This window comes from Erinaceus europaeus, chromosome 19 (genome assembly GCF_950295315.1).
Source record: "Erinaceus europaeus chromosome 19, mEriEur2.1, whole genome shotgun sequence".
NCBI lineage: Eukaryota > Metazoa > Chordata > Mammalia > Eulipotyphla > Erinaceidae > Erinaceus > Erinaceus europaeus.
The window spans coordinates 16,161,381-16,182,984 of NC_080180.1; the positions used below are offsets into that span (position 1 = coordinate 16,161,381).

The 21,604-nt window shown below is 41.4% G+C and overlaps 1 protein-coding gene and 1 long non-coding RNA gene across 3 annotated transcripts in view; one reads left to right on the forward strand and one right to left on the reverse strand.

Moving 5' to 3' along the window:
* Positions 1–7,269, reverse strand: part of ZBTB41 (zinc finger and BTB domain containing 41) — a 44,369-nt gene extending 37,100 nt beyond the window's left edge. The window contains exons 1-2 of one of the 2 annotated variants that reach the window (XM_016184919.2): positions 7,133–7,269; positions 5,224–6,462 (exon numbers count right to left, since the gene is read on the reverse strand). In XM_016184919.2, the coding sequence (XP_016040405.1) occupies positions 5,224–6,346 (1,123 nt within the window). In that variant the 5' untranslated portion in view covers positions 6,347–6,462; positions 7,133–7,269. Of the gene's footprint in view, positions 1–5,223; positions 7,053–7,132 lie in introns of those variants that run through there. The other variant, XM_007539737.3, reaches the window with a different exon arrangement.
* A 156-nt stretch (positions 7,270–7,425) lies between these two features.
* LOC132534598 (uncharacterized) lies at positions 7,426–17,736 on the forward strand. Its single transcript, XR_009546306.1, has 3 exons — positions 7,426–7,850; positions 10,220–10,352; positions 11,015–17,736. It is a non-coding gene; the product is annotated as an uncharacterized LOC132534598 (long non-coding RNA).
* The last annotated feature ends 3,868 nt before the right edge of the window (positions 17,737–21,604 follow it).

Consider the following 21,604-nt stretch of genomic DNA (forward strand, 5'->3'; position numbering starts at 1 on the left):
CTCTCGATTTCTCTCTGTCCTATCCAACAATGACATCAACAACAACAACAATAATAATAACCACAACAATGATTTAAAAAAATGCAACAAAAAGGAGGGGGGAAAAAAGCTTCCAGGTGCAGGCACAAAGCCCCAGCAATAACCCTGGAGGCAAAAAAAAAAAAAGAAAAGAAAAGAAAAAAAAATGACCTTGTGCTTCAGATTTTAATTATTTGTTCCACATGGACCATGCAAATCTGTCATCCTCAGATCTCATATGGACGTTACACAAAGAGAGACGTGACCAAGTTAGCTCTTTAAATATCTAATAGTGTTAGTCTCAAATTTATTCATATGTCATAATCATAATACATCCAAGTAGAGAACTATGCCGCTGCTATAAACAGTCGCTACTAAAACCCAAGTCTGGTGAACCACACACTTCTTCAAAGTTACGACATACTTTCTAAACTCTAGAAGGGACTGTGACTTAAGCCAAGGAAAGACTAGTTCTCAGAAAGAACAATAAAAAAGAGAAATTACCCAAATTTCTCTCTTATCCCATCTGTCATCTTCTCCCTGTTTTTGCCTTCTCACTCACTATGTTTTTTAGTACTAAGGAGGAAAGGTCAAAGCACACTTATTTGCATGAGAATAGGTCGAGGACAGCTGGTAGCCCAAGAACAAGTACTAACTGGATCAGGTTGGATCCCTCCAAGCAACTATTAAATCCACGGTAAGGATAAAAGATTCAAAGCAATGGAATTAAATTAGTAGACTACATAATATAAAGTGCAAAAGGCCACGTAGTTTTACTATCTCTCACAAACACACTGCAAGACAGCAAAGTCACAGGTTTATGTGGAAGACCAACTGGCTTCTTAGAAGTTCAAGGGAAAGTCGAACACCAACCAACCTTCCAACTTAGTGAAGTAGGAACAACCTATTGTAATTATATTTGAAACAGCCCCGGGATTACAAAGTAGTGTAACTTCAAACAAAGACACACAACCTTCAGATATTCAGCCTAATGAGATTAATATAAATAACCAAAACTTAATTTTATTGTAACCCTATGAAAGGAATATGGGTGATAATAACAATGATTGTGAAGTGGCTCTTAAACTAGTTTTGTGAAGTCGACAGAATTTCTGACAGATATGGTAAAGGATGATATTTTAAAAACTTGGGTCAGTGTCTGAGTCCAAATCTGCAAAATACTTCTAGGTCTAACTTCCTTCTCAGCACTGAACTTAGTATGGTCTTTGTGAAACTTCAATTGACTGTCATTTCCCTTAGTGTTTGCAAGCTTCTAGCACTTACTGGGAGACATATAAACTCCCCTATATAGTATACAAACCTTTCAAAAATCTGACCTCTGCTTGCTTGCCAAAACTCATTTCTAGTCACTTTCATTAAGTTTTCTTGGCAGCCTTGAGACACCCACCCTTAGCAACTACTAGACCACAACCACCTCATCAGGAACATAGTTCCTTCAGTCCTTCTGTTTTTAATTAAGGCCTCCCAATTCTTTATAGATCTTAAAACTACCCGCTCTATGACATACTTCTTGATTTCTTCAATCCTCTATATCTATCCTGGTAAGGTTATCTTTACTGTAACATGATTGTGTTTTTGAATATACTCAGTCCCCAAGTACAGAGATAAAATTATCCATTCTATACCTGCTAGCAGTATTTAGCATATTAGAGATACTAAAAAATCGTATTAACGGTTACTAAAACTAGCATTCCTTGAATATCATTTAAATTTCACACAATATTTTAACTGACCCACAGGCCTATCCTATTTAATTCTCATAATAATTCCTATGTGAAACTGCTATTAGTAGTGCTTCTTATAAGCATCATTCTGTATAAGTACTGCATGCTACCCGATTGCACCACTGGAGCTCTGATGAGCATCGTTCTAGCCTATATCTACTCAAGGGGGAGAAAAATGTATAAATAAAAAATATAAGCAAAAAAGTAAACAGAAAATAGTATAGATAGGTTAAGTAGCTAATTAAAAACCTGGATTCAAAAATCCAGGCAGTCTAACATCACCACGGCTCACACTTTTTAACCAGTATATTCTCAACCTCAATTTCAACCCTCCCTTGGCCCCTCCTCATCCCTACCCCACATCAGTACTGGGGAGAAGTAAACAGTTCAAGAGGTTAGGCAAATGAAAAAGGTAAATGTGAAAGGATCATAGTATAAAATACAATAAAAAAATGTGACTGCACACATACCTACAATGTGGCCTCCTGATTCCCACAATCATCTAAGCTCACCTTGGTTAAAAAGATGCAAAACAGCTTCTTCTTAGTAGATCAGGACCTTAGTCTTGAGCCGGATTTTCCCAAATTGTATGTACAGAACTCCAGTTTCTTGGGACATTAAAAGGAGTACCCCAAGAGTGTCTTGTGATAAAACAATTTAAGGAAATGCCAGGTCAAGATAAATTAACAGATGTCTTGACTAGAGAATTTGACAAAATTAGTAGAGACTATGAATTATACTATATAGTTTTTCTAGTCTTCCTTGTATATAGATTTCCTGAATTATAGAACACCTCCCACGTTTAGAGTTCAATAGGATAGTTCGAATTCTATAAACCGGAACTACACCATTTGTGAAGTAACCCTTGCTCATTTATCTCAAGATAAATTAGGTCCGTTTAAGCAGGATCTGGGAAGAATGTACTAAGAATACAAAATCTAGGAAGTAGAATTGAGTGATAAAAAGGCTCCAAGTACTTCTATTAAAAAAAAAAAAGTTGTCTTCACACCTCAGAGAACTCAATTAATGCTCTATAATAAGATTCAAAAAATAACTTACATAAATATAAATACATCCTTCCAAGTGGTTGAGTTATTCAAAAAAGATATTTTATTCATGTCTGTGTGGAGTTTCAAACATTGTAAAAATAGTAATAATCATCAAACTGGAATGTCAAAAATACTCCAATATAAAGAAAAATACTGAAGGGCCAAGGAGACAGTACAGTGGTTATACAAAAGAACTTAATGCTTGAGGCTCTGAGGTCCCAGGTTCAATACTCAGCATCACCATAAACTGAGCAAAGAAAGGAAAATGGAAAAATGTTCAAAAGTGGGAGTCGGGCGGTAGCGCACGTGGTGCAAAGCACAAGGACCCAGTTCAAGCATAAGGATCCCAGTTCAAGCCCCCTGGCTCCCCACCTGAAGGGGAGTCGCTTCACAGGTAGTGAAGCAGGTCTGCAGGTGTCTGTCTTTCTCTCCCCCTCTGTCTTCCCCTCCTCTCTCCATTTCTCTCTGTCCTATCTAACAACAACATCAATAACAACAACAATAATAACTATAACAATAAAACAACAAGGGCAACAAAAGGGAAAATATTTTTTTTAATTAAAAAAAATGTTCAAAAGTATAGTAAGAAAGTCATGACTGCTACATCATACTGTGAATAACTACCAATACCTTACAGAACCATCTTCCCTGGAATCAAAAACTTAAGTACCTCAACACCACAAAGCACACAGAGATACATTAGCCTGAGTGAATAGTTTAACAAGGTCAAATAATACTTACATATTTCTTTTATCATTCACTATATAAGGTCGATGATTTCAAAAATTTTATAACTTTCATTTATATGAGGACAACCTAGCTGTGTAGTTTAATAGCTGACATTAGAACTGTTCATAAGGCACTTTCAAAAAATTAACTCTGCTGGGAGTCGGGCGGTGGCGCAGCGGGTTAAGCGCACGTGGCGCAAAGCGCAAGGACCGACGTTAAGGATCCCGATTCGAGCCCCCGGCTCCCCACCTGCAGCAGGGGAGTCGCTTCACAGGCGGTGAAGCAGGTCTGCAGGTGTCTATCTTTCTCTCCCCCCTCTCTCTCTGTCTTCCCCTCCTCTCTCCATTTCTCTGTCCTATCCAACAACAATGACATCAATTACCACAACAACGTTAAACAACAAGGGCAACAAAAGGGAAAATAAATAAATAAATATTTTTAAAAAACTTAAAAAAAATAACTCTGCTATTAAATATTCAATCTCCAAACATTAAATATTCACTGGCGTACTTTTAAATCAAAGGTATAGTCCATATTTTCTATATACACCTTTCTAGTAATAGAAAAGCTGACTTGGGACTGGGTGGTGGTGCACCTGGTTGAATGTTGAAGGACCCAGGTTCAAGCCCCCAGTCCTCAAGTGTAAGGGGAAGGCTTTGCGAGTGCTGAAGCAGTGCTGTAGGTGCCTCTCTGTCATCACTGCTTCCCTCTCGATTTCTGCTGTCTCTACCCAATAAATTAAAAAAAAAAAATTTTTAAGAAATTAAAAAAATTTTAAAAAGCTTAATCCTTACTATAATAATCAAAGAAAACTACTCATAAAGGCATTACCTAAAGTCTCCAAATAATTAAAATCAAATTCAGCAAAACTTTTTTATATAATATATTTTGTTTATTTTAATGAGATTGAGAAAGACATACATAGAAAAACTAGAGCACTGCTCAACTCTGGCTTATGGTGGTGCTGGAGATAGAACCTGGGACCTTGGAGCCTCAGGCATTAAAAGTCTTCTGCATAACCATTATGCTGTTTCCCCAGCCCCCAGAACTTTATTTCTAACTATATATTGGACTATTCCAAAACTTGGCAAACCTAAACAGTAAAAGATCTGGAAAAAAATTAGTTATTTCTAACTCACATATTGCCATGTTCAAGGACATGTAGTATAAAAATGAATTAAATTTAGTATAATCTTAATTGTATAGTGACTCAAAACAGCACATATTTATGCAATTAAATTAGCATACAAATCAAAGCTCCACAATCACTGAAACTCTGGAACTTTTGAGAGGAAATACATGAACTAATAATGCCCTGCCACCTACTGCTGGGACAAAAAGAGAGAGAAAAAAGTATGTATATATATATTTAAATCAATTCCTGAATCATGACAAATTAATTTTAATCAGACACTGCCTCAGCTCTAGTTGATGCTGCTGGTCAGGACTTAACCTGGGATCTCAGCATCTCATGCGTAAAGTCTTTGCATAACTATTATGCTATCTCCCCAACCCATGACAAGACTTTTAAGCAACAGAATGAAATATATATTGAAAACCAAATATCCTCCTGAATTAAGCAGTCTTTTACAAAATTACTTACAAAGTTAGTTTTTAATTATCACTCTTAAAGTAGCCAAAACTTGGTGATTAGAGGCAGAAAATAAGCTTGCTTTTCTTACCTACTCGGTCAAATGTTTTCTCACATTTCGGGCATTGCAAAATTTTCTTGTTACTGTTCTGAATGATGACAGGAGTTAACCCCTCATGAATATTTCCTACGGAATCACAAGCCTCAGGTTCCTCTTCTGCATCATGATCTTTTTCACTGTGATCTTCCGTGTCAGAATATTCATCTGACATTTCCTCCTCTAGTTCCTCCTCTTCAGCATTATATTCACTTCCAGGATCTTCAGAATCATTCCTGTCTGACTTTTCCTTATCAAAATCTTCTTGATTCAAATGATCTGACCCATCACCACTGTCTTGTTCATCGTCACTGGTGTCATCAAACTTAACAAGGCACTTCCGATTCCTTTTTGAACTTCTTGTGGAAAAGCTTCTCTCCAGCATTTTTAACCCATGTTTTTTCCCTAACAAAAGGGACCGATGGGTTTTAGCCAAATGATTCTCCAAAGACTTTTTATAACAGAAATGCCTACTGCAGAATTTACACTGATGATTATTTGATAGTCTCCCAGTGAGTTCACTTAGTGCTTCCCCTGGTGATGACTTTTCAGCTAGCTCAGACTGAAAAGTACCCAGGTCTTCACTATTTAGCAGCTTAACTGCATCTATAATGTCCAGAAATTTCGCAGCCTCTAAAACAAGAGGTATTTCATATTTGTACACAAAAAATTCTGATGTGTAAAGAAATTCAAGCAAATGCTGAAAAACTGAGTGTGTTACGTGATCCAGGGTGACAACATCGGTGCTGGGATTTTTGCTCAAGCAGGCGTGAAAATAGCTGCTGCCAACTGCAACGACAACTTTATGTGCACTAAACTCTTTCCCTTCTACGATGATGAGTAAGTCACAGAAAGATGGTTGCTTCTGCCTATCATCATTTAAATACTTGAGCAAATTCTTATTATACTGCAAAGAACTCAAAAGTTTCCTCTGATCTGGAGAGGGAGGCAGTTCCTGGTAACAACGAAGAGCTTCAGGAGTTGGTCTTTCGGTGGTGGGGTGAGTATAATTTACCCGGTCACACTTCACTGCAACATTTCCTTCTGAAGCAGTTTTATGATAGCCCAGATGGATTTTCTCGTCAAGATTTGCAGTCACCTTTCTCCTTTTCTTCATTGCAGGACGCCGATTCCACAACTAAAAACTTCATAAGTGTCGGGGAAGGACTTGGGGAAAAACTAGATTGTCTTGGACCACGGCTTCAGGAGGGGCGTGCCCTAGGGTTTCATGGTCTGTAAAAAAGAGGGCGAACCACGTAAAACAACTCCAAGGCACAGCAACCCCAAACCGCCCGCGGGCATCGGCCCACCGAGCCCGCACGGTCACGATACGGCCCCGCCGCCCCCTCGATCGGGCTGGGGGGTTTTAGGGCGGAGAATGAGGAGGGCCGGCTGCAAAAAAGACAAGACGGGCAACAAAAGAATGATTTTCAAGGGGGGCCGGGGCACACCTATCAGGCCCTGTTCGAGAACGGGGTGGAGGGAGAGGGTAGAGAAAGGCAGGGTTCCGTTCCAAGATCGTGGAGGGTGCGGGCTCGGGCGGGCTCCCTTCGGGGTTGAGGGGCGCAAAGCCGCTGACAATAAGGCCTTCGCGGCGGCGACATCCACGTCTCTCTGTTAACACGCTTCCCGGGCGGCTAAGGCACAGCCTCCGGAGACCGAGCGCGTCCCTCGGTGAGAAGCAGCCGGCGGGACGCGGCCCGGGAGGGGCGCAGCGCGGGCGGAGCAGGGCCAGGCGGATGGGCTCGAGGAAGCAGCCGAGCCCGCCCCCGCCCCCGCCCCCGCCCCCGCCCCCGCCCCCGCCCCGCCAGGAGGCCACTGCGCTCCCCGCAGGCGAACCCGCTGCCCCCTCCCCGCCCCGCCACCCCACTTCCCCTGGGCAGACGCCCCACACATCCCTTACCGGGAACCCAGGGCTCCCCCGCTGGCTCCCAGCCGCCGAGCTCCGCTCCGGGCGCGCCCGCTCCAGCGCCTACCCACTTCCGGGTTCAGCCCCCCTCCCGCCCCCGGCGCCCTCCCTTCTGCGCTCCCTCCCCGCCCGGAGTCTCAGCCGCCACGATCACGTCAAGCGCGCGCCCGGGGGCTACTGCGCATGTGCGCGCCGTGCGCTCCACGCATGCTCCTTAGACACCCCGGGTGCCCTCTGGAACCCTGAGCGTACACCCGCTAGTCCGTTATTCTGGGTGTTCGTGACCGTTTGATGGGCAACGGCGACTGAACTCCGTACAAGTCTTGAATTGAGAGGAGAACGGAACAATAGGCAGGGCACTAAGACGCGCTCTGAGCCATCCTCACTGTGTCACCTGGCACACACAGGGTGAGGAGCTGGAGCAGGTGCAGAAGAAAGGTTTCTTTGCTTCAAGACAGCACGGTTGCCGGTTGCTCCTAATATTATTTTGTTGTTATTTTTAAGATTCTGTTTATTTATTCATGAAGAAGATACAGACAGAGACAGAGAGAACCACACATCATGCTGGTACATGTGCTGCCGGCGATTGAACTCAGGACCTCACGCTTGAGAGTCCAATGCTTTGTCCCCTGCGCCACCTCCCGGGCCACCTAAGATTATTGTCAGTAGACTCCGCATTGTGCACGGAAAACCTTGAAATACGTTCGCGTAAGTATACGACTAGTAGGGCAAGAAAGAGAGCAAACAAAACCCAAAACATGTATAAGGAACTTTGGAAGCCTGTGCCGAAAACGTTGCAGTTCTCACTAACATAGTCTCGGGTGATGCTGATAGTGCTGGTCCGAGACCACACTGTTCAGGAGCAGGGTTCCAGTCCCTGGGTAGTTACGGACATGAGGAAATGAGGCAGTGATAAAGTGATAAAGTGATAAAGGCGAGCTGGGCGGGGTGGGCAGGTGGGTGACCCAGGAAGCCCCAGCCAGGAAAAGCAGGAATGTGCAAGAGTCCAGTTCACAGCAGCAGGAGGGGAATGACCACCTCCAGTGAGAGAGAACCAACTGGCTCAACATCTTCTCGAGAGTTCAAGAAAATTTCATAACAAAAACTCAAGTCTCACATGAACTCAGAAGTCATCTCACCTGGGTGACTTATTCCACAAAAAGGATGTAAATCCAAGTGAAGGAACCTTATAACATGACCTGCAGGTTTTGGATACCCAAAGCCTGAAGATAATGTTACTCTCAGAAATAACTGTATTTAAATATGTTTAAAGTTATAAGGACTTGAAAATAAATTAAAAAAAAAATAAACACGGAGATTAGCATATTAACATTTAATACTCAAAATATTGATATAAATTTTGTTAGAAGGCTAAAAACAAAATAGAAAATGAATATACCTTAATAGGATAAAAAAACGAAAATACTAATAGTCAAATATATAGAAACAAAGGAGAAGAAACCTGGATATTAAAATACTTTTAAAAGTTGAAAACATTCTAGCAAGATTTGCTTAATAAAAGAAAATGCAAAGGTAGAATGAAGAATCAATTTCCTTACTAGGTAAATCATGTTGAAAGTAACACATGATATCACTATCCAACTGAATGCTTTATAATTTACTGAATGCTTTATAATTTGAAGATAATATGATTTGAAGATACCCAAATTTCTATCATGTCTACATATGCAAAACAGTTTTACTGTTCTGATGGGATTTGCTGGTCTTTAACCCTTATTGTATGTTTCACTGAATTCAGCAGCACATCTATTTAATACATAATCAGACCTTGGGAATAAACCATAATTGGCTGCTATTAAAATGATGACTATGATCTCTAACAACATAACATAGTCGGAGGCCCTTCATTCAAATTTGATACTGTGGCCAGGGCAATAGCTCAACTTGTAGAAGACTCATGAAGTTCCTAGTGCAATCCCTGTTAATAGAAGTACCAAGTGTCTCACTAGGTCTTTCTCCTTACAACTCAGACTGGGAACCACGTGGAGTTCTCTAAACTCAGGCCATTGATTGGCTTTGCAATGGGGGCGTGGCTTTCAGGTTTAGTAGTGCAAGCGGATTGGACAGCAGGAATCTTAAACTAGGGCTCGGGCTGGCGGAACAAATCAAGGGCATTCCCTCTCAGCCTATAGGAAATCAAGACTGGAGGCCCACCACAGACGGTTTCCCCTTACTCCTCTCATTCCCCTCTGCTTGGTTTTTCCATTTCATTCTCGTGTGAAACTCAGGTCTTAAAAAAGTAAATTTAAAGCATTCTTCAACTAAAAAAAAAAATTCAAATTAACAACAGATAAGAGACAAACTTCGGATCATAGTGGGATATTTTTTAACACACTTTACAGTAACTGACTAGACAAGATGCATTCACTAAGGTTGTACAGCAGTTTTTAAAAATTGTTTAAAATTTTGTTGTAAATGACACCTAAAATAGTGTGCTTAGCAGCTACCATGTACACCTGGAACACTTAGAACAATCTGATCAAGTGATTTTTTAACTTTATTATTTACTATTGGATAGAGACAGAACCTGAGAGTAGAGAAGGAGATAGGGGGAGAAAGACGCCTGCAGCCCTGCTGAATTCACCACTTGGGAAGCTTTCCCCCTGCAGGTGGGGACTGGGGGCTTGAACCTGGGTCCTTGTGTATTGTAGCATGTGTGCTCAACCAGGTATACCACCATATGGCCCCCAAGACAGTGTTTGTTTTTTAAACAAGAACAAGTTTTTAAATTACCTGAGAAAGTGAGGACCCAGTGAGGTAAGTGGGTTGAAGGAATGAATAGTCTGTAAGCATTATTACAGTTCCACAGTTCCCAAACCAGACAAACTGGTGCAGAGTTTGGTTCAGTATAGTTGGACAAGTCCTGGTTGGTGATACATGTAATTTCTCTTCTATTTTTTCAATGCAAAGACTCATGTCTTGCATATTCAAATTATACCCACATACCACCACAATCACACACATGTAAACATGCATACATCTCACAAAGGAAAAGAGCAGACCATTTTAATTAAAGAAACTTGAGTCCCTTTTTTATGTTTGATTTTTATGGCTACAGAGTTTAAAAGAAGACTTGCTCCTAATCTGTGGAAACTCCCAACAGAAGAAGGAATTGTTTCTTGGCCCTTATGAAGTCCTGAACAGGAGATGCAGGGGGCATGAAGGAAGGCTGTTACTTGTATCCAGAGAACAGGTAGAGTTGCTCTGACCAGCAGCTTCTAAACACAGGCTACTCCAAAGTGAAAGAGATCAGGGGTCTTGACTGAGAATAGATGGTCCTCCTTAAAAGACCTTTGGTGCTACTCTGGGATATCCAACCAGAAGAGGCTCTGGGTGCCTCTCTCCATTCTGTGGCATGTTTCCCTTTTCTGTCTGCTTGTGAATGAGTGAGGGCTGTAGCTGGTGCAGGATCTTGTTGTTCTGGGAGTGAGTTGTTAGCAGCTACCCACTCCTGGTGTAGACTGAATAGTCGTTCCTGAGTTAGTTTTGGTGTGACTGGGCAATCACAGGTACAGGTTGAGACAAGGAACATGATTGTACTGTCGTTGGGTGGTGTGTTCTTTGAAGCATCAACAGCCATGTAAGATAGCAGTTGGTTCTCCCTGTAGACAGTATCAGTCATACCTGCATGAGAAGGAAGTGTGGTATCATGGCATCCATATTGCTGTCAAAGGCTCCCCTAGCATTGCTTGAAGACCCTGTGTTCCTGTGTGAGGGAGTTCTGAAAATAAAGCTTTGCAAAGGGGACTCTGACATCTGCATCTGGGTATAATTTGGGCTGGGAGTTCACACCTGGCAACTAACTTGGCTGGAATGACACTGCAGTTAGTAATTGCCTTCATCTTACTCTTTCAGAACTTGGCCCATTGACCCTAAGTGTCCTCCTCTAAAGGATTTGCCTTTTGAACACCTATGCTACGAAGTTTCTGTGCAAAAGGCAGTGTATCATGCCCTGATGTAGCAACGACAGCAGCAGCAGCAGCAGCAGCAGCAGCAGCAGCAGGACAGTGTGTAATGAAAAGACCATATCAAAGGACCAGGGAAAGGCCAGTCCCTGCCCACTGCCCCAGCTGGACTTTCTAGCACACGAAATTCTGCGGTCTGTCCAAGTGTTGAATATCAGATGGGTCACCATGGGTGAACTGTTGGAAACCTCTGAGACCATAAGTGCTTCAGCTTCTCCTGCACGTCTTCTCACAGGTTCCTTGTTGTTCGGCCCAGATAGTGGCTTTAGCACCTGGTATCTGGATGGTACGTGTAGATGGTGAGCTCAGCCTTTCTGCAGGACCTGAAACCACCAGGTACACCTCCGTGACTGACCAAGCCTCCAGACTTACCAGGTCTCCAAGGAGGGAATGCCACCCTCCTCCCCTTACAGGAAAGCAGGCAAGCAGGCTCTCTTCACTGCTATCTGCATATTTGTTGAAAACAACAGTTGAATCTTAACTCACTCCTTATGTCACAAGGTGGTGTCCCAGCCAGTATTTGAACGTACCCAGTGTGATTGCAGAGTTCCTACTTTGGACTATATGCCAGTGTAGCATTTTTGGGTTGTTCCTCAGTGTACTTTAGCTCAGTGCCCTATAATGAGTACATGTGCTGCCTGGGGTGTATTTTGTAGTTTAATTCATATATTGATCAGGGTCCTAACTGTGTTAGTCTCAGAAGATTTAGGACAAGGACTTTCAGTTATCACTGTATCCTTGTCCCACAGTTTTCTCTCCCTCTCTCTGCCCACCCCCCCCCCCCGCACACCTCAAGAGTTATCACTAAGGCTTTGCCTGCATAGCTCATCTGTTCCAAGTAGACCCTTTCTTTAATAAAGGCTGACTAACAGAGTGGGAGCGAGATAGAGAAGGAGAGAGAAGCACACACACTACAGCTCTGCTCAACTAGCTGTGAAGCTGCCTCCCAGAAGGCATTCCCATGTGGTAACTGGGGATTCACCCAGGCCTTTGAGTGGCAAAGCATGCGCTCTTACCAGGTGAGCTCGCTCCCCCCCCCACACACACATTTCTTTTTATTTAGTCTTGAAGGCCTGCTTTTCTCTTTGTTCTAGTTTTATGGATCTGAATATGTAAAGAGTATGTTAGATAAAGAGTATATGGTCCTGGAAAAATAATTCCTCAATGGGTTACTCCATATGGATTTGAAATTGGTTCCCACAACCCTCCTTATTATACTTAGTAAGGCATTTATGGCCAGAAAACAAATAGATCATTTATTTCAAGTTAATCATGGGCCAATATGTCCTATTCTGTTTGGTTGTTCTGATCACACTAGCTAGGTCCAGTCTTACTATAATTTACTGGCACTTAAATATGACTTAGAGATTCATATTTTAAAGAGACAGGGCATACTCTTGGAAATCCAGGACAGGATAAACATCATATTGGCCAGGAGATGGAAGCTTCAGTATAACAACAACAACAAAAAAATCCTGGCCTTCACATAGCTATACTTAGCTTGAATCTCATTTCTTTGACTCACTTCACTGGAGTGTTTTCTTTTTAATGGGAAGGAAATTAGTTCTTAAAATGATAAATGGACTCACTTGAGTAGTGCACTGCTTTGCCATGTGCATGACATGGGTTTGATCCCCGACCTCCCCACACTGAAAGAAGCTTCTGGGCTGTGGTCCCCCTCTCTCTCCCTCTCCTTCCTCCTCTTTCTTTTCCATTCTCCCTCTGTCTAAAAAAGTCATCCCAGAGAGGGTGAAGCCCCAGATATACCCCTCCAAAAAGATAAATGGAATCTACCAAAACAAAAACAAATGCTTTAAGGGGATATGTCAAACACATGCTTCATTCCATATAAGAAACACATAGATAAGGGGGAGGGTTCTGACTAAACCAAGTTTTATTGGTATGAAATGGGATATGAAGGAAAGAGACTAGAGGGCTGATAAGCTGTGGCATAAAGTGGTGCTGGGAACCAAACCTGGGGAGTCTATGGCCTTAGACACATTTAAGTCCAAATAGAATTTGTGCTGAAGAGAAGCCATGGTGATCAGACATCACCAAGGGGACAGGGTGAAGGTTGTAGGAGGATGAGAATGGAGATGAAAAATGTTGATACTAAGATAAATGCAGAGAAATATTTGATAGATTTAACAAGTAGAAATGACTTTGAGAAACTTTGAAACTAGGAATACAGTATTTCTTAAACAGAAACAAGCATGGAGATCACATATATTCTTGGAAAACAATGGTGCTTTAAGGTAAATAGATAGGAGAAAGAAGCTCCTATAAACAGCTGCTGCAAGCGGACTGGCATACTGCCAGTTCTGAAACCAGACAAACAGGTCCTGAGCTTGGTTCAGACAAGCTAGACCTGTCATGGTTGATGGTACATGTATTTATCTTCTACTTTCTCAATGGAAAGTCTTAGGCCCATGTGTCCACCACATTCAAGAGAGAAAGAGAAACAGTCTTCACTTCATTGAACTGAGTCTCTTCCTGTGGCTTTTAATTTTTATGGTTATAGTGTTTGCGAAAGAAGACTTTGTCCTTACCTATTGAGACTCCAACAGAAGGAGGAATTGATGGGTAGTTTCAAGAGTTGAAATTGTCCCCAAAGCAAGGCTATCACTTGATGCCAAATAAAGTTGCTCTAGCCAGCAGCCTCCAACGGCATTGTAGCCTACTCCAAAGTGAAAGAGACTAGGAGATTTGACTGAAATTAGAGGATGTTCTTTGAAAACCTATGGTGCTGTCCTCCCAGAATATTGAACAGAAGCAGATCTGGATGCCTTCCTTTACTCTGTGGCAAGTTTCCTTATTCTGTCTCCCTTTGATTGAGCGGGACCTGGAGCTAGTGCAGGAAGGCCTGCCTACCTTGTTGCCCTGGGGAGAGCTGTCAGGTTCTTCTCAATCTTGGCTCCTGATGCAGAATGAGCAGTGGTTCTTCATGCAGTCATACTTACAGTGATCTCAGGCCAATACCACTGGTGATGCTTTCTTTCCACTGGCAGCAGCAGCCATGTGAAATGGGAAGTGTTTATCCATGGAAACAAGGTGAATGGCTGATGACTACATGAGAATGTAGTGCTGTATCCATAGTATTGTCTGATAGGCTGATGTAAGGAGCTAGCTACTAGAGTTTTGCTTAAAGACATTTCACTCCCTTGTCGGGAGATCTGAACTTAATTGCTTTGGAAGACGGAATCTGACACATGTGACATAAGAATGTACATTGTATACATGTATGTTTGCTGTGATGTCACACCTGAATTGCCTTGACTGTGGTGGCATGCCTGCCTTCTAATTTTGCATGATGTGTCGTCCTGGCCATACGTGTTCTCTAACAGACCCAAAATTTGAGCCTCTATGAGACTCAGTTGTTTTGGTGGAGCAGATAGCATGCTTCTGACCCACTGCAATAACTCCAGCAGCAGGAGGACCAGCATGTAGTGAAGAGACTATTTTAAGCCAAGGGCAAGGCCAACCTTGTCCTCTTCCTTAACTGGACTGTCTAGCCCATGGGACTTCCAATGCCTGTCCAATGTTGGCTACCAGCTGGGCCTCCCTGATGGGACTATTGAGGGTCATAGAGTCCCCATATATCAGACCTCTCAGCCTGGGTGCCTGGTCATAGATTCCTTGTTGCCTGGCCCAGATGGTGGCCTCAGCACCTATTGGAGACCGGCTGACTCTTTCTCTGAGAATTCAGGAAGTCCTAGGTCACTTGCTACTAAAGTTGAGCTTGACAGATCTTACGAAGCTCCTCTGAACAATTTAAAACCAAGCATACCTTATCCATGACGCCAGAAGCTCCTCTGAACAATTTAGAACCAAGCATACCTTATCCTACCTTATCCATGACGCCAGCCTTTTCGGGATTCCTAGGAGAGTGTGCTAACTGCAGTTACTAACCTTATATTATGAGGACATGGCAGCACAGTGCCAGACCTCATGACGACATTGAAAAGGAGAACTCACTCCTACAGTAAGATGCTAAAATCCTAAACAGAATCAAACCTCAGTGTGTGTGTGTGTGTGTAAGTAGAGACATAAGTATAACCCCACTAAATTAAATTTAATACTGGGATGCAATGATTATTAACTTTAGAAAATCAGCTAATGCTGTACATTAAGGGAATAACAGAGGAAAGTGGATACTCTAAGTAGACACAAATACTTGATAAATTTAACAGTGGCATTTAGAAAATATAAAATTAGAAACTATTTACTTTTAAATCAATAACAAGTATAAGCTGAGAAAACGAGGGTCCATTTATGTTAATTGGGGGAGGAGGGGAGGAAGAGCCTTTACACAACATTCTGCCAGTTCTAAAACCGGGTAAACTGCTAGGAAACTTGGTTCAGCCAAGTAAGACAAGCCCCTGTTTTAGCTAGAATTCTCATATCACTGTAAGCGGTGAATGGGCTCCTGTTCCCTGCACACCCATTGTTAAGGTGCTTCCTCCTCTTAGCTGGTGGGGACCCTCATGTTGGACTCGCTGGGTAGAGTTGTTAGGCTGCTTGCCACCTCTGGCTCCCACTGTAGGTTGAATGGTGCAGGAGACTTAATGGAACTAGGCACCTGCAGGTACAGTGGGGACGAGCACTGAATTCATCTGGACTGCATCATGTCTATGGCACTGAGTTCTATGTGGTGGATGGAGAGGCACCAGCAATGGTTGACCATCCCTCTAGCAGCAGTGAGGGTGGCACTATGTGACTCACATTTTTCTTTTCCTGCAAGACTTCCTGGTGGCACTTGGTGGTGTGCCAGTGTGCTTGATGGCATCCCTGAAGGTTTTTTTTTTGTTTGTTTGTTTTTTGCGTTGAATATCCCTTGAGGACACCAGCAAACTTGGACTTCTAGGAGAGTGATCTTCACCCAGCTCTTTAGTGATGTCTCCAGTGACTGGATGCTGCTTGACTGTGTCAGAGGACCCTGCAGGATCTGAATCATCTGTCGAGAGAGGTGTAACATCTTCAGTGAAGATGTCCCTGTGAGAATTGGTCAGTGTTTTCTGGAATTCTCACTTTCTTCTTGGGATTCCAGCTGAGGGTCCTGTGGCCCAGAACTGCTTCTATAGGAAGCAAATTATTTGTCTCAGGGATGCAAAAGCAAACCCCACAGGGGCTCCTGTCCCCACCTCCCTATCCAGCAGTCTCTGTAGGTAGCTCCTTCTCCTTGGCCACTGTGGATTCTTCTTGAATGTTCACCTCCCCTTCTTAAGAGGAAGATAGTGGTGATTGGTCCATGATCTTGAAGACAGGCTGAGGAAGGAAACGCTGGGTAGGTAATCTCTTCCCTAGAGGAACCTCGGCCGTGTCTACACATCATGGAATCATGAGCTGAGAAGAGAGCTTTCTTCAGAGGGTCCCAAACAACTGAATGAAACTCCTCATGGTAGCACCTGACCCACCAAGTTAGGTGATGTTTCTTGAGCCTGACGTGGAAGCTGGCTGAGGGCAGGCACTGGTGCAGCCGTGTGGTTCAGTTTGGGAAGCCAACTTACTCGTGGTCAAAACACACTTCTCAACTCATTTTGTTAGTGTCCATTTTTATGCATCTGAGACTAGACTGGAAAGCAGAGACGTGCTCAGTCTTTCAGATCTTTCTGAAGAAGAATATATTTCCTAGCAGTAATTCACATTTGATGTTGAGAAAGGCCATATAAGTTTTCAAGGAAAGTGAAACATTTGCCTCACTAAAATATATCTAAAGGGTCCGGGAGATAGTTCACCCAGTAGAGCACATGCTTTACCATGCAAGAAACCCTGGCTTCCAACTCCTGTACCAATGGAAGCATCTGAACGGCACCAGCAGAGCTGCATGGAGTGGCAGTGCTGTATTTCTCCTTGTCCTCCTCCTCCTCTCTCTAAATTGAAGAGTGAAAATAACTGGCCCCAGGGCACTGCTCAGTAATGTGGTATTACGCATGTGTGAGGTCTTGGTCTCACAGATGATATTATTAATACTGATAATTATAATGCTAATTAAATACTATTAAACTCATAGTCATGGACATTCTTTCTGAATAGGTAATGTATATATGCTATTCAATTTCATTGTTCACTTTTATTTTTTTTTAATATTTACCATTAAGAGGGGAGAGAGAGAGGGAGAGGGAATCAACCAGAGTTCCATCGGCTCTGGCATCTTGAATTTGGAACTTCTGGAGCCTTAAGTGTGCAAGTCCTTTGAAGCTATATTTGAAGACATATTTCCCTGACCCTTCTTACTTTATCACTTTTAAAAGCTCTTTTATTTTTCTCAAAATCTAATGTACTATGTAATAGACTCTGGAACTCCCTGAACAGAGTCATTGTGGAGGAAGTAGTACTACGTAGACATTAGCACAAGTCAATATAGTTTTTTGAGTAATTTTGAATGTCATTTTTGAGCCATTTGAATATATTAAAACCTCAAATGCACTAAGTTTTTACGCATAAACTTTGGTTTTTCCACTGGAGGGTGCAATTTGTCAGTGTATCAACATATTCACGATTTCTCTAATGGGTATACTTTCAGTATGTCTTATTCTTACAGTGATTTCTATATTAATGTAGAATGTTAGTTGCTTTCAAAAGCCTTAAATAAATGAAATTATACCAGTCTGAGTCTTGTTATTTATTCTACATTATACATGTGATTTAATTAGTATGAACAGATTTATAAATTGAGCATCTTCTTTTGTATACTGTATATAACATTCTGGGATGTTAACACTGAAAATGTATGTTAGTAATTCATAATCAAGAGAAATATAGTTCTGTCTGTAACATTATGAAGTTTTTACATTAATTTCCTTAAATACACATTTAAAAGTTTCTATAAAGGGGAGTTGGGCGGTAGCGCAGAAGGTTAAGCGCACGTGGCACAAAGTGCAAGGACAGGTGTTAAGGATCCCAGTTCAAGCCCTCGCTCCCCACCTGCAGGGGAGTCTCTTCAAAAGCAGTGAAGCAAGTCTGCAGGTGTCTTTCTCTCCCTCTCAATGTTGTCCCCTCCTCTCTCCATTACTCTGTCCTGTCCAACAACAACAACAATAATAACTACAACAATAAAACAATGACAATGAAAGAGAAATAATATTTTTAAAGTTTCTATAAAATAAAGACTATGTTTTTATTATAAGACTTTTCACACAGTGGTGTATGTGGTCTAAAATTAAATATATAAGTATAAAAATGATTCTATATTAACTGCTTTTTGTACCTAATTCCCTAAAACATTGTTCAGTACGTTTTCTTCCTTATAGTGTATTTATGCATTTTAGGAATTTAGGTGATGTTGGTCTATTAGATCAAATTAGGAAATTATCTCTATCTTTGGAAAAGGCAACGGAGAATATAATTTCTTCATCTAGTGTTTGATAGCATTTACCAGCAAAACAGTTTGCATGAGTACTTTAATTTTTGAAGATTATTGACTAATGATTGCACTTTTTTATATAGGTATAGACTTGTTCAATTCACTGTTCACTGTGTGGATTTTGTAGTTTGTATCACTAAAGAAAATAATTCGTTTTACCTAAGTAATCAAAGTTAGGATAGAGTTGTTTACAGTATTCCTTTTTATGCCTATGGGTTCAATCACAATGATTTTTCTTTTAGTTTTGTAGTCATATTTCCCTTTTTTGTGTAACTGTCAGTGTTGATAGTTTATCAATTCTCTACATCATGTCAAATAACCAACTCTTGTGTCATTGATTTTTCTCTGTTTTTAACCTCATTGATTTCCACTTTTTCCCCCCGTCTCCAGGGTTATCACTGTAGCTTGGTGCTGGCACTATGAATCCACTGCTCCCAGCAGACATTCTTTTGCTTTTTTTTTTTTTTAATTTATTTGGTAGGACAGAGAGAAATTGAGAGAGGGAGAGGAGATAGAGAAAGATAGACACCTGCAGACCTGCCTCACCACTCATGAAGCGTCCCACTACAGGTTGGGAGCAGGGGCTCGAACCCAAGTTCTAATGTGGGTCATTGAACGTAGTAGTGTGTTCACTTAAGCAGGTGTGCCACCACCTGGCCCCCTAATTTCAGCTCTTACCTGATCTCTTTATTTTAGTCTTTTTCTAGGCTCTCAGACTGGTATATGAAGTTATTTATGTGACACTTTTCCTCTTTCCTAATGTGTTTATCGCTTTTCCTTTATGTATCACTTTTCCTTATAAGTAATTATATGTACTTAGCAGAAGAAACAGGAGGAAGTATGCCTACTTTACTGTTGAGAACATCCCAAGAACATTTTTAGATTTCTTTAAGTGATTGGGGAAAAGATAAAAATAAGACTAGAATTATATGACAATTAGATAATTATACATAATTCAAAATTCAACCTCTAGAAAGTCTTCATTTATGGTCACTTTGCTGCTATTATGACTCAGGTTGGGGTAGCCACATCAAAAACTGGTGATCTTTGACAATCTTCAAGCAAAAGTAAAACAGAGAGAAATCGAGAGAGGAGGGGAAGGCAGAGAGGAGAGAAAGATAGACACCTGCAGACCTGCTTCACTGCTTGTAAAGCGCCCCCCCCTGCAGGTGGGGAGCTGGGGGCTGGAACCAGTCCTTGTGCTTTGTGCCATGTGTGATTCACCCACTGCACTACCACCCAGCCCCCCAATCTTTAGCATTTTTTAAAGTTATTTTATTTATTTATTCATTAGACTTTATTTATTGATTCATGCGAAATTATAGGAGAGAGTGAAAGAACCAGACATCATTCTGCTACATGTGCTGCCGGGGATTGAACTCAGGAACTCAGGCTTAAGAGTCCAATGCCTTATCCACTGCACCACCTCCCAGACCACATCTATTTATTTATTTTTAAAGTACATAAAGCAACTTTGCAATGTCTATTTAGCAAGGGAGAAGGAATGATTCAGGTGCTATGTTTTGTGGGGTAGTTACACGATAGAGAAGCCTACACTTAAACACTTGTGTCCTGAATAAGCCCTCAGGACCCAAATGACTTGGCCTTATTATGTATTTCAGGTGATAACAAAAAAAGTTTTAAAAAAATGAAACAGAAAACAATTTAAAAGATAAAGCACATAAAATTAGGTTTAATATTTCATTTTCTTGTTAGCATTTTATCCTGTGATATTTGATACCACTTCAGTAATTATTTGCATGCTTTGTGAAATATGGTTACATCAAGAAGCAATGGGGAGCCAAGTGGTGGCATACCCAGTTAAGCACACATAATACTAAATGCAAGGACCTGTGCAAGGATCCGGGTTCGAGCCCGTGGCTTCCCACCTGCAGAGGGGATGCTTCACAAGTTGTGAAGCAGATCCACAGATGTCCATCTTCCCTCCTTTCCCTCTATGTCCCCCTCCTCCTTCAATTTCTCTGTCCTAGCCAATAGAATAGAAAAAATGTCTGCCAAGAGCAGTGGATTTGTAGTGCTGACCAAGCCCCAGTGCCAGTGATAAACCTGGAGGCAAAAAAAAAAAATTAGATAAACAATGGAATAAAAACATATCAAATAAAATACTTCAGAGAGGGAGTCGTGCAGTAGCACAGCAGTTTAAGGGCACGTGGCACAAAGCACAAGGACCAGCATGAGGATCCTGGTTCAAGCCCTCAACTCCCCACCTGCAGGGGAGTCGCTTCACAGTGAAGCAGGTCTGCAGGTGTCTGTCTTTCTCTCCCCATCTCTGTCTTCCTCTCCTCTCTCCATTTTTCTCTGTCCTATGCAACAATGACGACATCAACAATAATAACTACATCAACAATAAAAACAAGGGCAACAAAAAGGAAATAAATATTTAAAAATACTTCAGAGAGAAATACAAGTGACTATTTGGTTATACGAACCCACATGCACTTAATATTACTAACCTCCAGTAGATTAAACATAAACCTAAATAATAAGGGACAAATGTGATATGTTCTAGCAAGTATCAGGATATACTTTAACGGAACATAAGTCAGCAATTTAGAGAAAAGACAAATATTTTAGGTATTTTAAAAATATAAAGAGTGCACTTAATTTTTATTTTCTCTCTAAATTGTGGAACTAAAATAAATATTGCATGCATAAAATATGAAACTGCCAACCCCACCAGAATCTCTATGTATGTGACATAATGACCATGAGTTACCTCAGCAAGGTAAATGATATAAGAGACACAGTATGTTGTACCCTTTCTTTAGATTTTATTTTCAAATATTTGTTTTACATATCTTTCTAGAAATTCTAGAAGTCCACTGTTCAGCTCCAGCTGTTCAGTGGTGTGGGGGATTGAACTTGAGACTCTGGAGCCTCAGGCATGAGAGTCTCTTTGCATAACCATTATGCTATCTACCTCTGCCCTACATACTTTTTCTGCTGTTAAATGTTCTCTAAGAAACTTGAATGTCTCAAAATATTTTAATGTAATTGTACATGCTTTGTGGATTCATACTTTCTGTTTGCATGTTGGCATTTTGTAACCAAGTCTGTCTCTATCATAGTGCTGACCAATTATATTCTTAAGAATTA